The 21861-nt window shown below is 35.7% G+C and overlaps 2 protein-coding genes across 2 annotated transcripts; one reads left to right on the top strand and one right to left on the bottom strand.

The window, feature by feature from the left end:
• The first annotated feature begins 248 nt into the window (after positions 1-248).
• LOC109091470 (thrombospondin type-1 domain-containing protein 4-like) lies at positions 249-15923 on the top strand. Its single transcript, XM_042716157.1, has 13 exons — positions 249-390; positions 2527-3403; positions 5381-5564; positions 6519-6694; positions 6981-7092; positions 7709-7876; positions 8264-8393; positions 9677-9890; positions 12518-12691; positions 12766-12942; positions 13568-13747; positions 13829-13973; positions 15235-15923. The coding sequence occupies exons 2-13, from the start codon at positions 3254-3256 to the stop codon at positions 15372-15374; spliced, it is 1950 nt and encodes a 649-aa protein (XP_042572091.1). The 5' UTR covers positions 249-390; positions 2527-3253; the 3' UTR covers positions 15375-15923.
• Positions 15924-16936: 1013 nt separating this feature from the next.
• Positions 16937-21777, bottom strand: primpol (primase and polymerase (DNA-directed)). Its single transcript, XM_042716156.1, has 14 exons — positions 21633-21777; positions 21067-21328; positions 20884-20978; positions 20613-20751; positions 19804-19951; positions 19642-19693; positions 19333-19487; positions 18840-19002; positions 18608-18702; positions 18333-18419; positions 18072-18180; positions 17896-17978; positions 17463-17509; positions 16937-17369 (listed from the first exon to the last, which is right to left on the bottom strand). The coding sequence occupies exons 2-14, from the start codon at positions 21271-21273 to the stop codon at positions 17142-17144; spliced, it is 1608 nt and encodes a 535-aa protein (XP_042572090.1). The 5' UTR covers positions 21274-21328; positions 21633-21777; the 3' UTR covers positions 16937-17141.
• Positions 21778-21861: the final 84 nt, after the last annotated feature.

Genomic DNA, 21861 nt, shown 5'->3' with positions numbered 1-21861 from the left:
AAAAATATTATTTGTTATGCTGGTTTAAAGTCTCCTCATACTCGATAGCAATCACTAAGTTAAGTGGTCTAAATTCATTTATATGTATTTATATCTTTAGTGGAAGGCGTAGGACCATAAAATGTTCATCCAATCAAAATGTTCGGTCCGAATATTCCAATAGACTGTTGTGCCTGTCTGTCAAATACATATTTGCATGCCTCTCAGTCTGCGCACCCTATTCCCGCAGACATGACACATCAGCGAGTTCCAGCGAGAATGAAGGGCACTATTATTGTTATATTATGCACTTTGTACTTTGTTTTTTTTTTCAGCGGTGAATGATACATGAGGTAATCTGACAGCATTACATTAAATTCTCCACTAACGCCGTCTCTCATCGTATCGCAGGTTAGTCTCCGGTCTGCCTGAACGTGTTCATGTTTTTTTGAAGGAGGCGTGGCTTTGTAGCGTGATTACGCAGGGAAGGTGGGGATCTTGCTTTCAAAGCTAATTTGCTATTGCTAGCCTTTCTAAATTAAGTTGGCTACTTGATTATAATTGTGTATGTGGAATCCCCTACATTTAAATCCACGGTTGTAATTACAGTGAATAGCTGTACATGTTCATTTGTTTCTGCAAAAAAAGCAATTAGCGTTTTTTTTTATTATTATTATTATTTTGGACCCACTCACTATGGTGGCCCAGTAGTACATAACCATAGACTGTAAACTGTAAAAAAATATGGACGTAGTGTCCGTGACGTCACCCATAGACTCCTCAATAGCGGTTTTTAAATCGAAAATGGGCAAAAAGGCGGGAGCTGGTTGCTGAAACCACGCCCACCTAGCACGACGGCATTGTCAGCAGCGGCAATCCACCTGTCACTCAAGTGGCCATGCCCTTAATTATGCAGAACTTTAAGGCTTAATATAATTTAAACGGATGAGTTAAAAAAAAATCACCCGAAGAGAGAAGAGACCCCCTCACAGTTGTCCTGAAGGGCAAAATTAGCTATATAGACCAAAATCATTTTTTGTACCAGTCTGTAAACATGTTTTTTGCTGCTGTAAAGTTGGGCATTTTAACATGGGGAGTCTATGGGACTGACTCCCTTCTGCAGCCAGCCTCAAGCGGCCAGTCGATGAATTGCAGTTTTAGTCACTTCCTTATTGGCTTCACGAGAGAGAGCGGGAGGTTGCCGCTCGTACATAACACAAGCTGAAACACACTTAAAATAGCACAACATAACAGAAACAAGTCACAACACAACTAAATTTGCACAGCATAACAGAAACAAGTTGCAACACAACTGAAACAAGCCAAAATACAATGGAAACAAGCCACAACACAACAAAATTAGCACAACACAACGGAAACAAAATTGTGTTGTGGTGTGGATATTCCGTTTTTTTTTTTTTTTTTTTTTTGCACTACTGGAGCAACATAGGGCTCACAATTGTTTCCAAACTTAATATTTCAAGGAAAAAAAAAAAAAAAAAAAAAAAAAAAAAAAAAAATATATATATATATATATATATATATATATATATATATATATATATATATATATTATATATATATATATATATATACACACCATATTTAAAAGACAATTTAAGTAATTATAAACATGTACTTAAGTTCTACTTAAATGGTTCAAAAAAACACTCTAACATTTAGCTATTTGCATTTAATATACACAAAATTTTCATACAATTGCAAGGAACATGCATTTAGGTATTCCAAAACATTGCATTCAGTTTACACTTAAGTATATTCTTTCAGTTTATATTATTTCTATTGTATTCTTTTTAAAAGTATATACCAAACTGTAGAAAATCACTGAGAAAAAGTAAAATCAACATGACTTAAAACTTTCGCATTCATCCTGGTTTATGCAGGTTAAGTTTGTGTATTTGTTGCAATCGTGAATTGGCTCAAATTTGGACCAGATTTCATGTTATTTTATCAGAAAAAAAACAAAGATTTCATCTGAGACAACTGTCCCTTCATCTTCTCGGTCTCTAACCTTTACCTCTAAACACGGTTCACCTGTGTCCCTACTTATTCATTCTGCAGTTAGATTTTTATGTGAACTATTTTTCATGTGTGTTTTAACATCCTGAGTGAATTATATTGAGTGCTTGAGTTCCCTAAATAAGTGCATGGTTAATCTGTGCAGCATGAGAGCATCTTTGTAAGGATTTTTGCAGGAACATTGAATAAATTGGAACATTTGTGAAAACAGGTGAATAGAGTTTAAAGTATTGGAGAATGTGTCTTTGTTTGGAGAGCTAGAGTGATGCTCTGGGTTTGTATGCTAACAGTATCGGTTTGAATGTGTTTGCAATGAAGAAAAGCTGTAAGACGCTTGCGTTATTGACCTGGAATAAAGATACACACAAAACCACTGCCACAAGAAACATTCCTTAGCTGTCTGTCCGAGCTCCAGTAGTTTATGTCCGTGAAAATATTTTCTGTGAACAAAATTGACCAAATGTTTCAACACATGAGTTCTGAAAGTTTGCTCTGTTTTTCCTTCAGGTCTGATGTCTTGATATTCTTCTTTCCTCTACCGCTTGACGAGGTGAAGATCATGTGACCTCCAGAAGGTGTGCAGGTCATAGAAAAACACACACACACCATCTGGACACAAGTGACATACACCCTCATTACTACAAAATTACACACCACAAGACACACTCAAGTATGCAAAGAGAAGCCTGGGGACTGCAGTACAGAATGGGCCTGTTTTACATTTGTTTTTCTGTTCTAGTGGGTTTTAGAGAGAGAGAAAGTTTTTTTGCTCTAATTCTCTGATTTAGTTCTGGTTAGGTCGGAATAAGCCTCTCTGAGTGCTAGAAAGAAAGATAGAGAGACTGTGTCTGTCCATCAGAAAGTGATTGTAATTCTAAGCATTTTACAGCTTCTCTCACAGAGAGATTTCTTGGAAGGAATTCTTGCTGCTTATGAAAGAACAAAAAATGGGGTGAGTGGAAAGAGAAAAGAGAAAGTGAAAAAAGGAGAGAGAGAGGAGAGGAGGGAGATGTGTGCCAGTGTGTATATGACTCGCTGTCTGGGGGTGAGAGAGAGAGACACACACACACACACACACACACACTTAAATACCAAAGAGAGAAACCCCCTTTCACTAAAACATTCTCTCACACAAACACACATCTCCATTCACAGACGGCACCACTGCTGTACTTCTTATTAGGACTGGACATACACACATATTTACACACATATTAACTGTCTTATTCTGCTCATGGCTTGTGGGATGCAACTGCCAACCTGGAGCGGACATCACTGGAGACTCATCCAGCATTTCCTCCAGATGACCCTCCTGCTCTCCCTCCTGTGCCCACCCACAGAGCCTGTTCCCTGGGACAACGGCTCCAGCAGCAGCCCTGGAGAGGTAAGAATCACAGACAAAGACAAACGATACCAGCTGGCAGAATTAGAATGCATACAAATGACTCTAGGCAAACCATGCTTTAGCAATATTTTATAGCATGTTGTAGTGCTACTTAATTAGAATACATTAGTACAAATATACATAAATAAGCAATCTACTTGTAAAAAATAAAAAGTATTTAATATCTGTAGTATTAAGTTCCTATAAAGTTATATATATATATATACATATATGACATGAAATATAAAATAAAAAGTATAAAATATACAAATGTCCAGGTATACTTTCAGAAAGTTTATTTCCAGACAGTATACATTTCGGCTTTTTAAAATGTTTTTTTTTAAGTTGAAAATGGTTGCAAATACAGTGACAAAGTATAGAGTACTCATTATAAAACAAGAAATATATTGTACTGTAAAACTGCAGTAAGAATTTCTGAAGGTTGAGCATAAAAAAGTAAAAAAAATAAAAAAATAATAATAATAGTATGTAGAAATCTGCATGTAGAAATTAAAATGTTCAACCATCAACCATCATATGAATTTATGAAAAAGGCAAAATTAAAAAATCTATATATGTTATTTAAAAATAATAATAAAGGAAATACTATTTTTATGAGTTACTGGATAAAAAAAAAACTCCAAGTGTAAAATGTCTACAATTCTTAATATTTCTTTAATTCTAACCCTATTGAGTCATAATTGTGAGATTGTCATGTGAGCAGATTACTCACTCTGAGTCTAGTGTAGTAAACACTGCAGGAAACATTGATGGCTCTTGTAAAAATCAGCTGGGGGATAAACCATTGCAAAACTAACCACTGTGGATGTATGTGTGTGGGATCTCTGAGGTCAGGTTTTGCCTACATTGTCAGGGCCAATTGCCCCTATAGGAATAGTGAAACCCGAAATCACATCCATTGTGGGGATCAGCCAAAGGTCCCCATGAGGAAAATGGCATAATAAACATACTAAATAACCTATTAATAACATTGTAAAAAAATGCAGAAAGGTTTATGTGAGGGTTAGGGGATAAAAAACATCATGAACTCAAAATAAAAACAAAAGAAGTTATTGGAAAGTCCCAACCATGATAGAAAAGCAAACACGTTTATGTGTACACACGTGTGTGTGTGTGTGTGTGTGTGTGTGTGTTGGTGTTAGGAAGCAGAATTTTTCCAGTCTGTCTAGTTTGATATTCTTAAAACGAAATCTGTTTCTTATTGTAAGTCTGACAAACTGAGAGACAATCTAAGAGTGAGTGATTATGCTTTTAATTATAAGTGCTGTGTGTGTGTGTGTGTGTGTGTGTGTGTGTTACAGTGTTACTCTAAGAGGGAGTGATGATGCTGTGAATGAGAAGGGCTTTAGGAAACGGCTTATAATGAATTATTTCATTTATAGCTGTTTCCAAATCTGTGAATCTCAAACACAAACACAAACAATCTCTCTCCTCATCAATCAGTTCAGGCCTTTCTTTCTGTATTTATGGCTTCAGTGTTTACATGTGCATATATACTGAGTGCTGATTTACATCCAATTTTAATGAAATATGAATGAGCGCATATGCACTAATGTGCTTTCAATCTCATTTTAATTTAAATTATAAATGATTGAAAGCATTTTTTTTTTTTAAATAAAGGCATATATACAGCTGAGTGTGTTTTGAGTGAAAGTGTCCTATTGAAAAGCTACATGTGTTTGCTTTTTCTGATTAACTCTTGCCAGATAAGACAGCCAATGTTGATTAATTTTCTGAAATCGAATCATCTTAGTCATTCAGTTTTGTTTTTAATCTTTATATTAATAAGATCTCAAGCAAACACATCTGCCCAGATAGTCTCCCATTTGAACTGATGAAATCCAAGTTTTGGTCTGTGTGGTGAAAGAGTCATTACTCAGGATTGAATCTGCTCTGGAGGTAAAGTCGTGTGTGTGTGTGTGTGTGTGTGTGTGTGGTGTTGTTGTTATCCCGCAGGGCTGTGAGGGCTTCCAGGTGGATGTTTGTGGTGTGTGTGCAGGAGATGGGAGCACATGTGAGCTGTTCAGCGGGACACTCTTTCTTTCTGTGCTCTCTGTTGGCTACCACAGGATCCTGGACATCCCCTCTGGAGCTCAGCGAATAAAAATACAGGAAACACAGAAGACCAGGAATTACTTGGGTAATTAAACTGAATTCCTGCTATCTTTTAATTCTTTTTAATTTACCTCAGGATCATTATCATGGCACGTTCCGCAAATAGGGTACAGTTTAGTGTCCCATTAAGCATTCAAGACAACAAACATTTTGTGTTTCGAGAACTCTAAGTTCTGTTAATTTTAACACAAATTTTACTGTTTTACCACAGCCGTTCAAATTATCAAACAAATAATGTACACTACCTTTCAAAAGTTTGGGATCGGTATGTTTTTTGATTGTTTTTGAAAGTCTTTTATGCTCATCAAAACAAACAAAAAATACTAAACAAATAATATTTTTACAATGCAAAATAACCATTACTCCAGTCTTCAGTGTCACATGATTATTCAGAAATAATTTTAATATGCTAATTTTTGGGCTCAAGAAACATCATTATCATAATGTGAAAAAGAGCTGCTTAATATTTTTGTGGAAACCTTGATATGTATATTTTTGTCAGGACTTTTTGATGAATATAAAATTGAAAAGAACTGCATTTATGTAAAATAGATATTTTGTAACATTAAAAATGTCTCAGAAATTAAATGCATCCTTGCAGAGAAAAAGTATTAATTTCTTCAAAAAAAAAAAAAAAAATATTTGATCAGTAGTGTGCCTAATTGGAAATTTTGTCAATAATTAGAAATCACCATTTGGTTGAAAATGGAATAGAAAAAACAGCTCCTAAAATATTTTAATAGTTTCATCCTGAAGGTTAAGCACCTCCTATCTTTTTCCATTTTTAAAAAAAGAAACAAGTAGTAGCTAGTTTTACTGTACATGGTTTCTAGCTGGACCAAGCTGATAGACCACTTTAGACTGTTCCAGACAGCAGCTGGTGTGGCCTGGTTTTCCAGTAGGGTTAATATGTGGTATGGAACCACCAGGTGTCCTCCTTCTATTCATCATCTTTTTTCCCCCCTCTTTGTTTCTTCAGCTCTCAGGACAGCGGCTGGTGAATCAGTGATAAATGGTGACTGGGTGATCGACAGGCCAGGACAGTTCTACGCTGTGGGTACTCAGCTCACTTACAAAAGGCCCAACGAAATACGCAGCAGAGCGGGAGAATCCATCACTGCTCCTGGCCCAACCAATCAGGAGCTGCATCTCTTTGTGAGAGACCACTCCTACTGTATGATATCACAAAACTGCCCTGACTAAAGATAGATATAGAAAGTGGTTTAGTGTGGCTACACCCATATTTTGAATTAAGCATTGCAATATGTTGTGTTTTAGGGTTAAATGAAATGTCCGTAACTTAACATATAATATCCTGGCAGAAAACATGTTGTGTGTGTGTGGTTAGGAGGTATATACAGTATTTTTATGATGACATGAGCTTATGATTAAGTTTGTATGAATACTTCAGATTTTCAGTTTTGCACTCCATATTTTGCAGGTTATTTATCAGCAACCCAATCCAGCAGTGTATTATGAATACATTCTACCTAAAGACCCCATTACTGACAATCACTCAGATGCATATTCTTACTCTAGTGTACTACCTCTGGGTAAGTATTTTCAGTAAGTAATTTCGTCAACATTTACTCACCCTTAAGTTCCAAACCTGTATGAGTTTCTTCTGCTGAACACAAAAGGAAGGCATTTTGAAGAATGTTCAGTTGATGGTAGCCATTGGCTTCCATGGTATAGAAAACAAATACTATGGAAATCAGTGGGAAGCAGCAACTGTTGCCCTTTAAATGTACAAAACTTCTGAGTTTATTTTTCTTTAGAGAAATGAATACTTTTATTCAGCAAGGACACTTAATGAATCAAAAGTGACAGTAAAAGCTATTACACTGTTGCATTGTTAAATCTGTTTCAAATTAATTATTCTGTTGTTATGAACTTTCTATTCACCCATGAATTCTGAAAAAGTTTCACTGTCTCCACAAAATTATTAAACTGTTTTCGACACTGATAATAATCACAACAAAAACAAATAAATCCCACACACTATCAGTACATGCAAAAGTATCAAAAAGTGATTTTATCATATGCAACTTTTCGGTCCCATGACCTTCAAAAGGCATATACAGACAAACTCTTACAACACAATGCAACACATGACCAAACACCCCTCATCCCCCAACTCTCTCTCTCTGTGTCTTTCTCATCCTACAGTAGAGAGTCATGGAATATTTCCTGATCCTGGCAATAGTGACAGTGAAAACTTATTAAGCAGCTCTCATCCCAACCAAGTTCCATCGGACTCTATAACCCCTGAACCAGTTCCTCTGTACAGCTGGCTTGCCATTACAACATCACCCTGCAGTGTCACCTGTGGAACGGGTATAATTCAGTTGTTAGCCATTACACACTGTTTATACAAATCTTACATTACTGTGTGTTTGTGGTTATTTCTTCCTGTTTAATTTGGTTTGGGTAAACTAAGCGGTCTGTTAAAAGATTCCTAGAATATCCCAGATATTCTAATAAATGGTGTTCTGTTTTATAAAATAGTGACACATAACATTCATGCATTCCTGAGGTTTCAAAATGTCCTCACTGCATAAATTCTAAATCAAATCCAGAGTAATCATACTTTTGTGTCTGCAAATAAAACTAAAACAGATTGGTATTCTCCCAGCAGCAGACACTGTACTTGTAAGACATCATAATGACAATGTTATGTCTTCCTGTCTGATGTGTGTGTGTGTGTGTGTGTGTGTGTATTAGGCAGTCGTCAGGTTCTCTTTGGCTGTGTGGAAAGAGCCACTCAAACTACTGTACCAGGGGACCTCTGTAGCTTCACCAGTCATCCTGGCCCTCAGGTAGAAGAGTGTCAATCGCAGCCTTGCCCGGCCTTGTGAGTAAACGTACACAATCTTTTCCAGCAGACACTAAACTCTAAAAGCACTTAGAAAAACAAAAAAGAGACAAGAGTACAGAAAAAAGTTTTCTTAAAGTTTATTTTATTGTATTGGTATGTTAATTTCAGTTAAGGTCAAGTATGTCAATGTACTAGTATTATACTTGTAAGTGTATTGTTTTTTTTTTGTTGTTGTTGTTGTTTTTTTTTTGTCAATAAGCCTATTTCTTGGGTCTACTGTAAATTCAGCCACATTTTAGTTGATATAGATGTATGATGCAACTATACTGTAAATTACAATATGCTACAAGTGAACATAAAGTGTTATCAATAAACTACATTTAATAGTTTTGATACTGCAAGTGAACTTCACATCATACTTGTAGTTAGCTATTTTTATTAAATTCAGCTTCAAATTCCATCCATGTACATTTTACTCCTTTTTCACTCTAGCTATTCTACCCCCAAAACTGACTTGTTACTGTAAATTTGAACGTGTAATTTATAAGGTAATGCAAATGCTTGAGTAACATATGCTCTAATGAAAAAGATATACACTTAAGTATTCTTTTAAAAGTGGTGCTTATTTCAGAAATCTAACACTTTAAAAGAAAATGGTAAGTGTGAACTCAATGTAATTGCAATTAAATGAAAATGTATTATTGTTAAAAATTCTTTTAAATGCAATTAGGTGAAAATTTTCCGGCCAACTCTTATAAATATAATAAATATAGTTAAACAGTAGTGCAAAATAATGTACTAATAAGCATTTATGAAAAATTAAAATATACTTGAATGCCATTTCTATTGAAATTTTTATGTCATGTATGTAAAACATTTTGTATTTTTTAATAATGGAGTAGCATTTAAATAGATAAACTTTAAATTTAATATCAAATAACACTACAGTTAAATTTTAAGTACCTTATATGCACTTTTAAAACTTGACGTTATTACAGAGTGCACTTGTCTGTATAAGACAAGTATAATTCTGTATAACTCTACATTAAAAATACATTGAAAGTATTCTCTCTTTTTAATTTTTAGTTTACAAGTATGCTAATACAACACTTGAGTAAACATTTTGTAAGGGCAGATTTGAACACAGCACATGACAAGCAGACGTACTGTACATGCCTGCACATCTTAAAACATTTAAAACTGTCCATGTGGTTCTTTTCCAAATGGTGCAAATAAGAAGCACATCCGACTGAAACCAAGCAGTTGTCCTTTAATCAGTGTGTGTGTGTGTGTGTGTGTGTGTGTGTGTGTGTGTGTAGCTGGGATGTTGGGGAGTGGTCTGAGTGCAGTAAGACCTGTGGTCCAGGGTTTCAGTATCGTCAGGTGATTTGCCAGCAGGAGCAAGGACACCATGGCAATAGCACAGTCATTGTGGCGACCAGCCTCTGCGATAACACAGAAGTGCCAGAGACGACCACCGTGTGCCAGCTCAAGATCTGCAGCGAGTGGCAGATCCGCTCAGAGTGGACAGAGGTTTGTTAATGTGTCTGAGTGTGTAGGGGACATTGGGGTAAAATGGAATTAATATTCATAATTATTTTTCATGACATCTTGATCCCCTGAAATAAATAGAAACCATCTGTAACAATAGTATAAGTACATGATTCCAAAAAAGTTAGGACACTGTGCAAATTGTGAGTAAAAAAGGAATGGAATAATATACAAATCTCATGAACTTATATTTTATTCACAATAGAATATAGATAACATATCAAATGTTGAAAGTGAGACATTTTGAAATGTCATGCCAAATATTGGGCTCATTTTGGATTTCATGAGAGCTACACATTCCAAAAAAGTTGGGACAGGTAGCAATAAGAGGCCGGAAAAGTTAAATGTACATATAAGGAACAGCTGGAGGACCAATTTCCAACTTATTAGGTCAATTGGCAACATGATTGGGTATAAAAAAGAGCCTCTCAGAGTGGAAGTGTCTCTCAGAAGTCAAGATGGGCAGAGGATCACCAATTCCCCCAATGCTGCGGCAAAAAATAGTGGAACAATATCAGAAAGGAGTTTCTCAGAGAAAAATTGCAAAGAGTTTGAAGCTAGCATCATCTACAATGCATACAGTAATATCATCCAAAGATTCAGAGAATCTGGAACAATCTCTGTGCGTAAGGGTCAAGGCCGGAAAACCATACTGGATGCCTGTGATCTTCGGGCCCTTAGACGGCACTGCATCACATACAGGAATGCTACTGTAATGGAAATCACAACATGGGCTCAGGAATACTTCCAGAAAACATTGACGGTGAACACAATACACCGTGCCATTCGCCGTTGCCGGCTAAAACTCTATAGGTCAAAAAAGAAGCCATATCTAAACATGATCCAGAAGCGCAGGCGATTTTCTCTGGGGCCAAGGATCATTTAAAATGAACTGTGGCAAAGTGGAAAACTGTTATGTGGTCAGATGAATCAAAATTTGAAGTTCTTTTTGGAAAACTGGGACGCCATGTCCATCCGGACCTAAAGAGGACAAGGACAACCCAAGTTGTTTATCAGAACTCGGTATATCCAGGTTCTAGAACAACATATGCTCCCATCTAGACGTGGTCTCTTTCGTGCAGCTTACACATCTGGAAAGGCACCATCAATGCTGAAAGGTATATCCAGGTTCTAGAACAACATATGCTCCCATCCAGACGTCGTCTCTTTCAGGGAAGACCTTGCATTTTCCAACATGACAATGCCAGACCACAAACTGCATCAATTACAACATCATGGCTTCGTAGAAGAAGGATCCGGGTACTGAAATGGGCAGTCTGCAATCCAGATCTTTCACCCATAGAAAACATTTGGTGCATCATAAAGAGGAAGATGCGACAAAGAAGACCTAAGACAGCTGAGCAACTAGAAGCATGTATTAGACAAGAATGGGATAACATTCCTATTCCTAAACTTGAGCAACTTGTCTCCTCAGTCCCCAGACGTTTGCAGACTGTTATAAAAAGAAGAGGGGATGCCACACAGTGGTAAACATGGCCTTGTCCCAACTTTTTTGAGATGTGTTGATGCCATGAAATTTAAAATCAACTTATTTTTCCCTTAAAATCATACATTTTCTCAGTTTAAACATTTGATATGTTATCTATGTTGTATTCTGAATAAAATATTGAAATTTTAAAACTTCCACATCATTGCATTCTGTTTTTATTCACAATTTGTACAGTGTCCCAACTTTTTTGGAATCAGGTTTGTAATAAATATTAAATTAGTACAAATTATACAAAATAATGCTATATAAGAAGAAAACATTCACATGTGATTTTTTTTTCCCTATGTCACATTACCTGCTGTGAAAAATAGTAATAAAAAACAAACAAACAAACAAAATTAACAATATACTATATATATAAATATAGACATGAAGGGTGTTTTTATATACAGTGAGCTTCATCAAAAATGTATTAATTTCATTGGATAAAGTTAATAATGGCTTAAGTGAAATATTTCTTGGGGTCACTGTATGATATTTATGACTTTATGAATTGTTCGGTTTCCGAAATATTCATAAATACAGATGGTGGCTCATCTTACCTCACTCTCTCCTTACACTACCATTCAAACTTTTGGGGTCAGTAAGTTTTTTTTTTTTATTATTAATAGTTTTTTCATGTTTGTATTAAATTAATCAAAAGTGACAGTAAAACCCGACCTGTCTATTCATCAAAAAATACAAATGTATCAGTTTCCACAAAAATATTAAACAACCCAACTGTTTAAAATTGATAGTAATAAGAAATGTTTCTTGAGCAGCAAATCAGTATATTAGAATCATTTCTGAAGGATCATGTGGCACTGAAGATTGGATTAATGGCTGCTGAAAATATCTTCCAAAGGTTATTTTAAATTGTAATGTTTCACAAGATTATTGGTTTTACTGTATTTTTTGATAAAATATAGGCAGACTAGGTCAGCATAAGACACTTTATTGAAAAAATGAAAACACAACACTTTACTGAAAACAAAAATGACACAATATATTATGGCTTCATTCACCAGATAAAACACTGGTTATAGATAAACCTCTCCCTCTCTCTCGCTCAGAGAAAACACTGGTTATAGATAAACCTCTCTCTCTCTCTCTCTAACAGTGCTCGGTGCCATGTGGAGTAGGTCAGCGTAAAAGAGAAGTTGTGTGTGTGGATAACTTGGGTGACATTGTTGCCGATGAGGAATGCAATATGGCCCTTCGTCCACAGGACCTACAGAATTGTGACAAAGGAGTGTGTGCCAGCAGCTGGTTCTACTCTCTCTGGAGTGACAGGGTGAGAAATCTGTGCGCTTTTCTTTGGTATTTTGCAGTAGTACTTATAAAACTGTTGGTTATTTCTCTCTGCAGTGTTCTGCAGACTGTGCGGAAGGAAGTCGCAGCCGGTCGGTGGTGTGTATGATGAGTCAGACCAACTCATTGCCTTTGGACAACTGCGATGATGAGGATAAACCTGACGAGCTCATGCCGTGTGACCTGGGACCCTGCACACAGCGACTGGAATGGTACACAGGATCGTGGGGGCAGGTACATGAACAAACATACACATATGCATTTTTTTACCTACTGTAGTTTGATGCTCCCTGTCAGAAATGACCGGACTTTTAAAAATTGCTTGTAAATCTCTCAGTTGTGTTATAGTATCACCATACATCAGATTCAATATTTTTAGCAACCTGTTTTCTTTCAAGTAGTACAGGTTTTGTATTTCTTTTTGGAACTGAGTGGTCGTAGGCCTCATTTATCTGAGCTTATGCACTTCAGATTTTGAGTAAAGAAAGCATTATTTGTGGATAATTTGGGGAGTGTTCACTGAAAAAGAGGCATAAGGCCTACGATCAGTAAGTTCCAAAAAGAAAAACAAAACTTGTGCTAATTGAAAGAAAACAAGCCGATGAACAGATCTAAGAATCTAAGGTTTGGTTTTTGTAGGCTGGCCATTTTTGACCCAGAACACAACAAGTGTAACAAGCCGAGGAAAAAACATCCCAAAAAAGAATGTCATTTTTCGAGGGGGAAGTTACAAAGTCAGTAACTAGCATTAGGCTAAAACTAGCAAATTAACTAGCATTTTGGGGAAAAAAGAAAATCCTTTTCAGGTCAAAATGAGTGGGTCACAACATGAGGTTTAATATGTATGTGTGTGTCACAGTGCTCATCTGAATGTGGCAATGGTACCCAGAGTCGAGGTGTGGTCTGTGTTGTCCAAAACAGTGGCCAATTAGAAGTCACCTCAGAAGACCGTTGCTCTCATCTGCCCCGTCCTCCGAGTGCACAGACCTGCTTTTTGAAGAGTTGTGGATCACAGTGGTACATGACGGAGTGGAGCTCAGTAAGGTTTTCTCACACACAGCGCATTCAATCCAGTTATTTTAATTGACTTATTTAACAAGAATGTTTCTAACTGCCTCAGTGTTCTCGTTCTTGTGACGGAGGCTTTCGAGTGAGAGAGGTACGTTGTTTGCAAGATGAACTGACCACCAGCCATGACTGTGATCCTGCTCTTGAACCTGCAAACAAGGAGAATTGTAACACACACACCTGCATGCCACCGATTGGTATGATTTTCTTACTGTTTTACAATACACCCTTCTCAAAAATGATCATTCTGTCATCTACTTATTTTATACCACAATAGGGCTGGGTGTCGATACAGATTTCTCAATCCGAATCTTATTCACAAGCTCTTGATTTGACTCAATTCAAAATCATTTGTATATATTTCAGGTTTTTTTTTTTTTTCCATTTGTTTACATATATAATAATTCTCTCTCTCTTCTAATGCTGTGAATTACTGTATTATGGCCAGTCTTTTACAAATCAAATCAAGTCTTGTTAACTAAAACTAATAAACATCATTTTCAGTAACTGAAATAAAGCTGAATTAAAATAAATTGAAATATCAGATGAAAACCATAAATTTAAATGAAAATGAGAAATGTTGTTTTGGCAAATAGCCAAAATATGTTAAAAATATGTTTATTAAATATAGGCATTAAATATGTTTGAAGTGTTGCTAAAAGCTGAAACAGACATAAAAATTTGTATGTGACCTTGGTCTACAAAACTAGTCATAAGGGTCAGTTTTTTAAAATTGAGATTTCTACATCATAAGGTGATGTATGGTTTGTTTATGATAGGACAATATTTGGCCGAGATAAGACTATTTGAAAATCTGGAATCTGAGGGTGCAAAAAAATCAAAATGTTGAGAAAATCGCCTTTAAAGTTGTCTAAATTAAGTCTTAGCCATTTATATTACTAATCAAAAATGAAGTTTTGATATATTTACGGTAGGAAATTTACAAAATATCTTCATGGAATATGATCTTTACTTAATATCCTAATGATTTATGGCATAAAAGAAAAAACTATGATTTTGGCCCATACAATGTATTGTTGGCTATTGCAACAAATATACCCATGCTACTTATGACTTTTGTGGTCCAGGGTCATATATATATATATATATATATATATATATATATATATATATATATATATATATATATATATATATATATATATATATATAATATATTTATTATGAAAATATAAAAGCAAGTTAATTCAAAATTATAATAAACTGCTTTTTTCCATAAAATGAATAAAGTTAATGGAGACTACAATTATCAAGATCCACACAATTACAAAAAAACACAAATAAAGTGTAAACTATGTGGTGCTCAATGTAAAAAAACAAAACAAACACAAACATATAGGTTAGGATACTTTGATGACGAGAGATGATCATTTTCATTTTTGGGTGAACTGTACCTTTAAGATATCTCTCTCTCTCTCTTTGTGTCTCTCTCTTTAGATGAGTCCTGCAGGGATATGTACTATAACTGTGTGGTGGTAGTCCAGGCCCGTTTGTGTGTGTACTCATACTATCGCACCACATGTTGTGCATCATGCTCTCGGGTCACTCAGAGAGACACGCTGCACAGAATCAGGTGATCTGGTTGTTCACCACCGCTCTCCTTTCCTGAATGATGATGTCCTTGTCTCATCATGGCATCATCCCCACCTGTTTTCAGCTGGATCTGACCCTGCGATGACATCACTGTTCAAAGACTTACAGTATATGTTCACTTCCCATCTTTTTTAAAACACAAAATGACAATGCTCCATGAGCAAATGAGTATTTATTGCAAATAAAAACAACCAAGCCTCTTTTACTTCATTTATCATATTGAGTAATCTCTAAAAATGAATTTAAAATTAATCTTCACATTTAAATGGCTAAAAATAAACATCTAAAGATTCTAAATGAACTCTTTACACAATAAAACATTAGTATTTATCTAAATATTAAATCTAAAAGTTTGCTTCACTGGTATTGTAGAGGGGTGATCGTATTTGTTTTTATATTTTTCCAGAAGTCCATATGTAATGTTAATCAAGTTTTTTCTGATATGACCTGTCCAAAAGGCCATTTCAGAAAGACTGAACAACTGACTTGCTTGCCAATTCATACATGCATTAGAATGTCCCTCTCTCACTGACCTGATATTACAAAAAAGACACAAAACCTGATGGTGAAGGTGCGTTCTAAAATGTAGAAAAGACATGTCACTTCACTGAGACACTCTAACTGAAAAAGTTTTAAAATGCTGTATACATACAGTGGTGAACAGGAAAAAAATTAACCCATATTTCTTTGTTAGATGATAAAGTCTATTATTAATGAAGTTGTTATTGTAAATAATAGTAACTCATTAATAAAAATATGGGATTTATGGGAAAACATAGATACATTTTTCATTTTCCGACATAAGTACAGTCACACAGAAGCGTATCAGAAATAAAAAGCATGTTTGGCCTTACGTGATACACATTGTTCCAAAGCAGCTTTGCGGAGAAATGAAAAACTATACTTCCTTGGGATTCAGCTGGGGAAACCCACCTCCTCAGCTTTTCTGATTTAAATTTATACAGAAACACACAATATATCCAGCCCTGTGCTGCATCTCTGCTCAGTAATAGACCGCCGCTGCCCTCTAGTGGAGGAAACAAGACACTTTCGAACAAGTGTTTATTGTGCTACATTTGATAATACATTTTTGATTGTTTTACTGCGATTCTATGAATCAGAAAAGTAACAAAACCAGTTTTCCATCCATTTCACTTGTCATTTTTACTCGATTTATGGTTTTTCAGTTTCAAAATTAAAACTAAATTAAAGTGGTTGAGAAGGTACAATGAACTTTGGCAACCCTTATTTAACTTATATTTACAAATGTTTCATTTAAAATAACAGTTCAATTTAAAACGGAAGATTTCTTTTTAGCAGGTTGAAATCTTTACACTGCATCAAATTACATCAAATCCATTTGAGGATCTTGAAAGGGGTCAAAGATGTCCACAATATGACAATACATATGCAATATTTCTCAGCATTAAATGTATACAGGATGATTTAAAATGTATTAGATGTTTTATATATATATATATATATATATATATATATAAAAATATAAACACACACACACACACACACACAAATTCCTGTGCACAGATTATTTTGTATTATTTTTATTTACTCAGGCTAACAAGTATTGCACTTCTAAATTAATCCATCTATGTATATAAAATCTAATACATTTTACACACTTGTAATATCCCAAGTCATATAATCTAAAATAATTTATGGAAATAAATCATCTTTGAACGCTTAGAAAATACAGTTAAGAACATATTTTAGACTTTTAGGTTACAAGGCCATCATTCACACTCAGTCACTGCCTGGAGCAGAAGCTCATCAGGTACCTCTTCAGTGGCCCTTTCTACTTCCTGCAGTGCTTCCAGATAAGCAGGGTCATCAGCCCACTCTCCCCAATCCTCAGCCTGAGGAGCTGAGGTGGACCCTGTTGAATCAGTCCTGGGTACAGAGCTCTGCGCAAGCTCAATGTTCCCCAGTTCATCCGTTAAATATGCCTGATCCTCTTCATCTTATGTAATGAAAGGTGGAGAAGTCAACACACAAATATACATTCAAATTAATGTATGGTAATGTAAATTACAGGTGTCTCCATCCTGACTGACCTCCATCAGCAGGTGGCTCATGCAGACCTCTTGAGGCAGAGGGAAGCCTGTAAATACAGAGAAATGCCATAATATTACAATCTAACCCACTCAAATTTTATATCATCCTCCATATCTATCTATCTATATATCTATCTATCTATATATATATATATATCTATCTATATATATATATCCGTTTTTGTCATTTTACTACTTTAACCTGAATGTATTTGAATTAGCTGCTAAGACAATATATTCATATTTTATATCAGCTTTACAGAAAATGATAATATGTTTTGTTAACAATTACACTACATCTTAACAGATTCTTATCTAGAAGCAATATCATCTATACAAAACAAACTATAACATCAAATCTCAATACAAGCTATAAAATAAAAGCTTTAAAGTAGCTACTATTTATTCTTCTGTGGAGCCAACTGGAGCCTACTGGAGGATCTGTAGTTCTGTCTCCTGCACTCAGGGTCATGGCATCTTTGATACCACACTTCTTCTTTGAGATCCACCACAACTCTGTCAAAAAGAAGAATAAAGAGCATCCACAATTGTTGCAGACAGCCAATCAGACAATATAAAGTAACGCAAATCACAGCAGTACAGACTCACATGATGTTATTGCTCTTGTGAAAGCGCTTCACGTTGTGGCACCAGCGGAATTTCTCAATATCATAAACCAACAGCTGTTCAGATGCAAAGTAGTTCCATCGCCGGATGCCTGTTTGGGTTTAATGTGACATTCAGTTAACAAAGCTTTCAGCTCAAGTAACTCCTTTTGTGAAAAAGTGCTTTGAGTTAAATGAGGGACACACAAGTTTCTTTCATTTGAAAGAAATTGAGGTACAATGAAAGCATGGCACCATCTCTTACTTCCTTGAATGCCATCCTTGCACACAAGTGTCAGCACAAATTCATCCACCTCTTTAAAAGGAGACGGCTTCCGTTCACCCAACAGTTCTACAGAGTGAAAAGTGTCTATTTGTAGTTAACTGTCAATGATGTGAACAGTAAAGCATGACATACAAGCGGTGTAAATGCAGGAAATGCACATTTTAAGTGAACCACATTGAGTTAATTTGCTCACAAATCCTATTCTTAGAAACCACTGATAGCACTTGGGGATGTTCATTTGTATTTCTCATTACCAGAGCCGTGTGACTCTATCTGAAGGGTCGAACACTGAGATCCTGCTGTACTCTTCTGTGGCATTTCATAAGTCAAAATCCTCTGTCCTGTGAAACTAATGCAAAACAGATATGTGTGTTAGTGTGCGTAAAATTCAGTTTTCTAAAACAAAGATACAATCACAAAGAAGCTGGCCCCACTATAGTCTGGACAACATGTTTACATAAAGATGTAAAGATGCATACAAATAACCTGATATTGGTGATTAAGGAAGCTAAAAATATGCATTCTTCTTTTGTGGTGTGCTTGGAGGGCTTTGGGACAAACTCGTTATCTTCTGCCACACAAAATGCTGCATTCTTTCCCAGTTTGGAGGACTTGTAGAGACGGAAGTTTCTGTTCTTGGTGTAGACTCCTCAAAAGAGGAGAGAATGTTATTAAAATGAAGGATGTTTTTTTTTGTCCCTTACATTCATTTGCAGTGTACTTTAAATCATATATATATATTTTTAAAAGCATATATATATAAATATATATAAAAATCAATTAAATATCAGAAAAAAACACATCATTCTCACAACACTTAACTTTTAAAATATAATCTTTATGCAATAATTACTCTTATTCATTTAATCAACAGCAAAGAAGTTGCAGTGAACAACAGTCCTTTAAAGTTAATTGTGTCATTGAAACAATACACTTTTCAAGACTTTGTAGACTAAAAGAACAACCTATTAATTCTTACCCAGGTCAACAAAAAGTTGTTCTTGTCCATTTTTGCTCTTCACTATAAGAAAGTCAAGATCCTTCTCTTCATACTTTCTTCTCTTGGCCTGAGAACCATCCACATCATCTCCGTTCTCTCTTGGACAAACTTCTGTTGTAGGTGCCTCTGGTTTGCTTTAAACCAAATCAAACCAATATGATATTATATCAGAAACAGAAGGATGTATAAATGTAGAGCACCGCAAAAATATAAAAGATGAGTTTGTGAGAAACAGATTCAGTTCTAAGTTCTGAGTTTGGTCACAGCTTCCAATATTTGTCATCTCACCTTTTTTGAAGGCTTTTTAGAGCAGGATGCAGGATATCATGAATAAATCGCCCTGCGAACATGCACACACACACATCACTATCACAGACTGCAACAAATATATCTGCATCAACCACCATGTTATCACTCTTAGTACATGTTGATGATGTGACAACGACTCACCTACATGAGAGTTGTCTTTGAATGCAACACTGGGAAGCATGAAGATGAGATGGCGACTAAACTTCTCAGAGGTGCTGGAGTCTAGATTAAGGACATCTTTTGCAGAGCAGCGTAGACCATAAACCTCCTCTAGCTTCTCACACACATACTGTTTTTGTATATACAGAGGAAAGTAGTTTTTGATGTCCACTTACTACAAGCATTTTTTATTCCTGAAAATCAGCCATTTTTTTGTATAACATACTATTCAAAAGTTTGGAGTCAGTAAGATTTTTTTTTTTAAAGGTCTTTTGAGCTCACCAAGGCTGCATTTATTTGGTTAAAAATACACTGTAAACGGTAATATTGTGAATTATTATTACAATTTAAAGTAATTTTTTTTTATAAATACCTCAATATAATTTAAAATATAATTTATTCATGCAGTGGCAAAGCTTAATTGTCAGCAGCCATTATTCAAAAATCAAACTAAACGTGATTCTACAAAATACTAATATGCTGATTTGGTGCTCAATAAAAAATTTCTTATTATCAGAAATGTTGAAAGCAGTTGTGCCACTTAATATTTTTTGTGGAAACAATTATACATTTTTAAAAAGATATGTTTTGAACTTGATATTTAACAGTAAATCTTTGATAAAAATGCATTTATTTGCAATGATCTTAAATCAAAATCTTGTGTGACATTACAAATGTAATATACTGTAATGTACTGTAATATTTCTTCACTTGTCCTTGCAAAATAAAATATAATTTCTTTAAAAAAAATCTTACTGACCCCAAACGTTTGAAGAGTAGTGTATACTTACCTGGATTAGTTTTGACACCATCATCTTGCCGTCCAGGTGTGTGTTGGAGGCTTTATCGAACTCTAAGTCAAAGTAAAGTTTGCAGACGGACCCCTCCAGAATGACCTCATAGCAGTGCATCAGAGACTGTCTGTGAGTGCTGAAGAGACAAAGATCTCTCATTCACCAACAGCAGTGCCTCGAAGTGCATGCAAAAATTCTGTAGCAGATTACTTTCTTTAAGGTACTTTCCTAAAACTGATTTACACATATCATCATGTGTCGCAGGTACCTGTAATAATGCCAAAGTTCACTGTAGCTGGTCACTAGGAAAATCCTCTGTCCAGCATCACTGCCTTCCTTCTCCAGCGAAAATAAATGCACGTCCTGATAAAGACATAATAAGAGCCAAACACTTTAAAAATAGCAAAGTTATACCTCATTTAAACAGATATGCAACAGCTTCTGTCTCGACCTGTTTGATGTGCTGAGTGAAGGCGATGGCTGTGTTCTGCCGTGGGAAGAGTCTCCAGACAGAGGAGGGCTGCCATGGCCGGGACAGACGGGGCTTGTACGGACAGCTCAGAGGAGAAGACTGAAAAGATGAGGCTCTCTGCTCCACAGACTTCAGCCTGTCCTGCCATTTTCCTCTCGTCATCCTTGCCTCCAAACACTCACTCATGCTCTGTGATGTGATCAGCAGGCAACAGTAAAGAGCTCAGGAGAACCGAAGTCACCTGTAAGCAAATAAAAGTCCATCAGCAAATACACAGTGAAAGCTTCTGATACAGCAGATCATAACAGATTTCTCTAATACAGGGATATTATCAGGCTGTAATATGAATGGTGTGCATACTAACTATCAATACATATGGAGAGAAATACACTTTTACTGATTTCGGATGACGGACAGTAGATATAAAACTTATACAGCAGGTTATAACATATACAGGACAATGTATTCTATGATATTTATGTACTCAGGACCTGTACAAATAGTACATTTAAATAATGAGTGCTACAGCTAGTTCGGTCGCTTACTTGTATTCTTCCTTGTGTGGTCGTTTGTTAATTTGTTTTTGTAGATTTACAGTCTGAAGCATTTCCTCTATCGGCTATTATTCTCTGTTTTGAGGAACGCGCGTAACTGCGCGTCATAGAAACGAAGCGATGCGCATGCGCTGGATTTACCGAGCGCGAAACGGAACTGCTTTGAGTCATGAATATTAATAAGTCGAACCCCGCCCTCGTTGTTTTTGACGTTATTTTT

Source organism: Cyprinus carpio, chromosome B1, assembly GCF_018340385.1.
Source record: "Cyprinus carpio isolate SPL01 chromosome B1, ASM1834038v1, whole genome shotgun sequence".
NCBI lineage: Eukaryota > Metazoa > Chordata > Actinopteri > Cypriniformes > Cyprinidae > Cyprinus > Cyprinus carpio.
This window is presented reverse-complemented; position numbering and strand designations above follow the sequence as displayed.

Coding starts and splice junctions, on each gene's coding strand:
- LOC109091470 (XM_042716157.1), top strand. CDS start 3,254: ATGGCTTGTGGGATGCAACTGCCAACCTGGAGCGGACATCACTGGAGA. Junction 7,877..8,263: donor CAGTGTCACCTGTGGAACGG/GTATAATTCAGT, acceptor TGTGTGTATTAG/GCAGTCGTCAGGTTCTCTTT. Junction 12,943..13,567: donor ACACAGGATCGTGGGGGCAG/GTACATGAACAA, acceptor TGTGTGTCACAG/TGCTCATCTGAATGTGGCAA.
- primpol (XM_042716156.1), bottom strand. CDS start 21,273: ATGAGTGAGTGTTTGGAGGCAAGGATGACGAGAGGAAAATGGCAGGAC. Junction 20,752..20,883: donor GAACTTTGGCATTATTACAG/GTACCTGCGACA, acceptor TTGTCTCTTCAG/CACTCACAGACAGTCTCTGA. Junction 19,694..19,803: donor CAAAGACAACTCTCATGTAG/GTGAGTCGTTGT, acceptor GCATGTTCGCAG/GGCGATTTATTCATGATATC.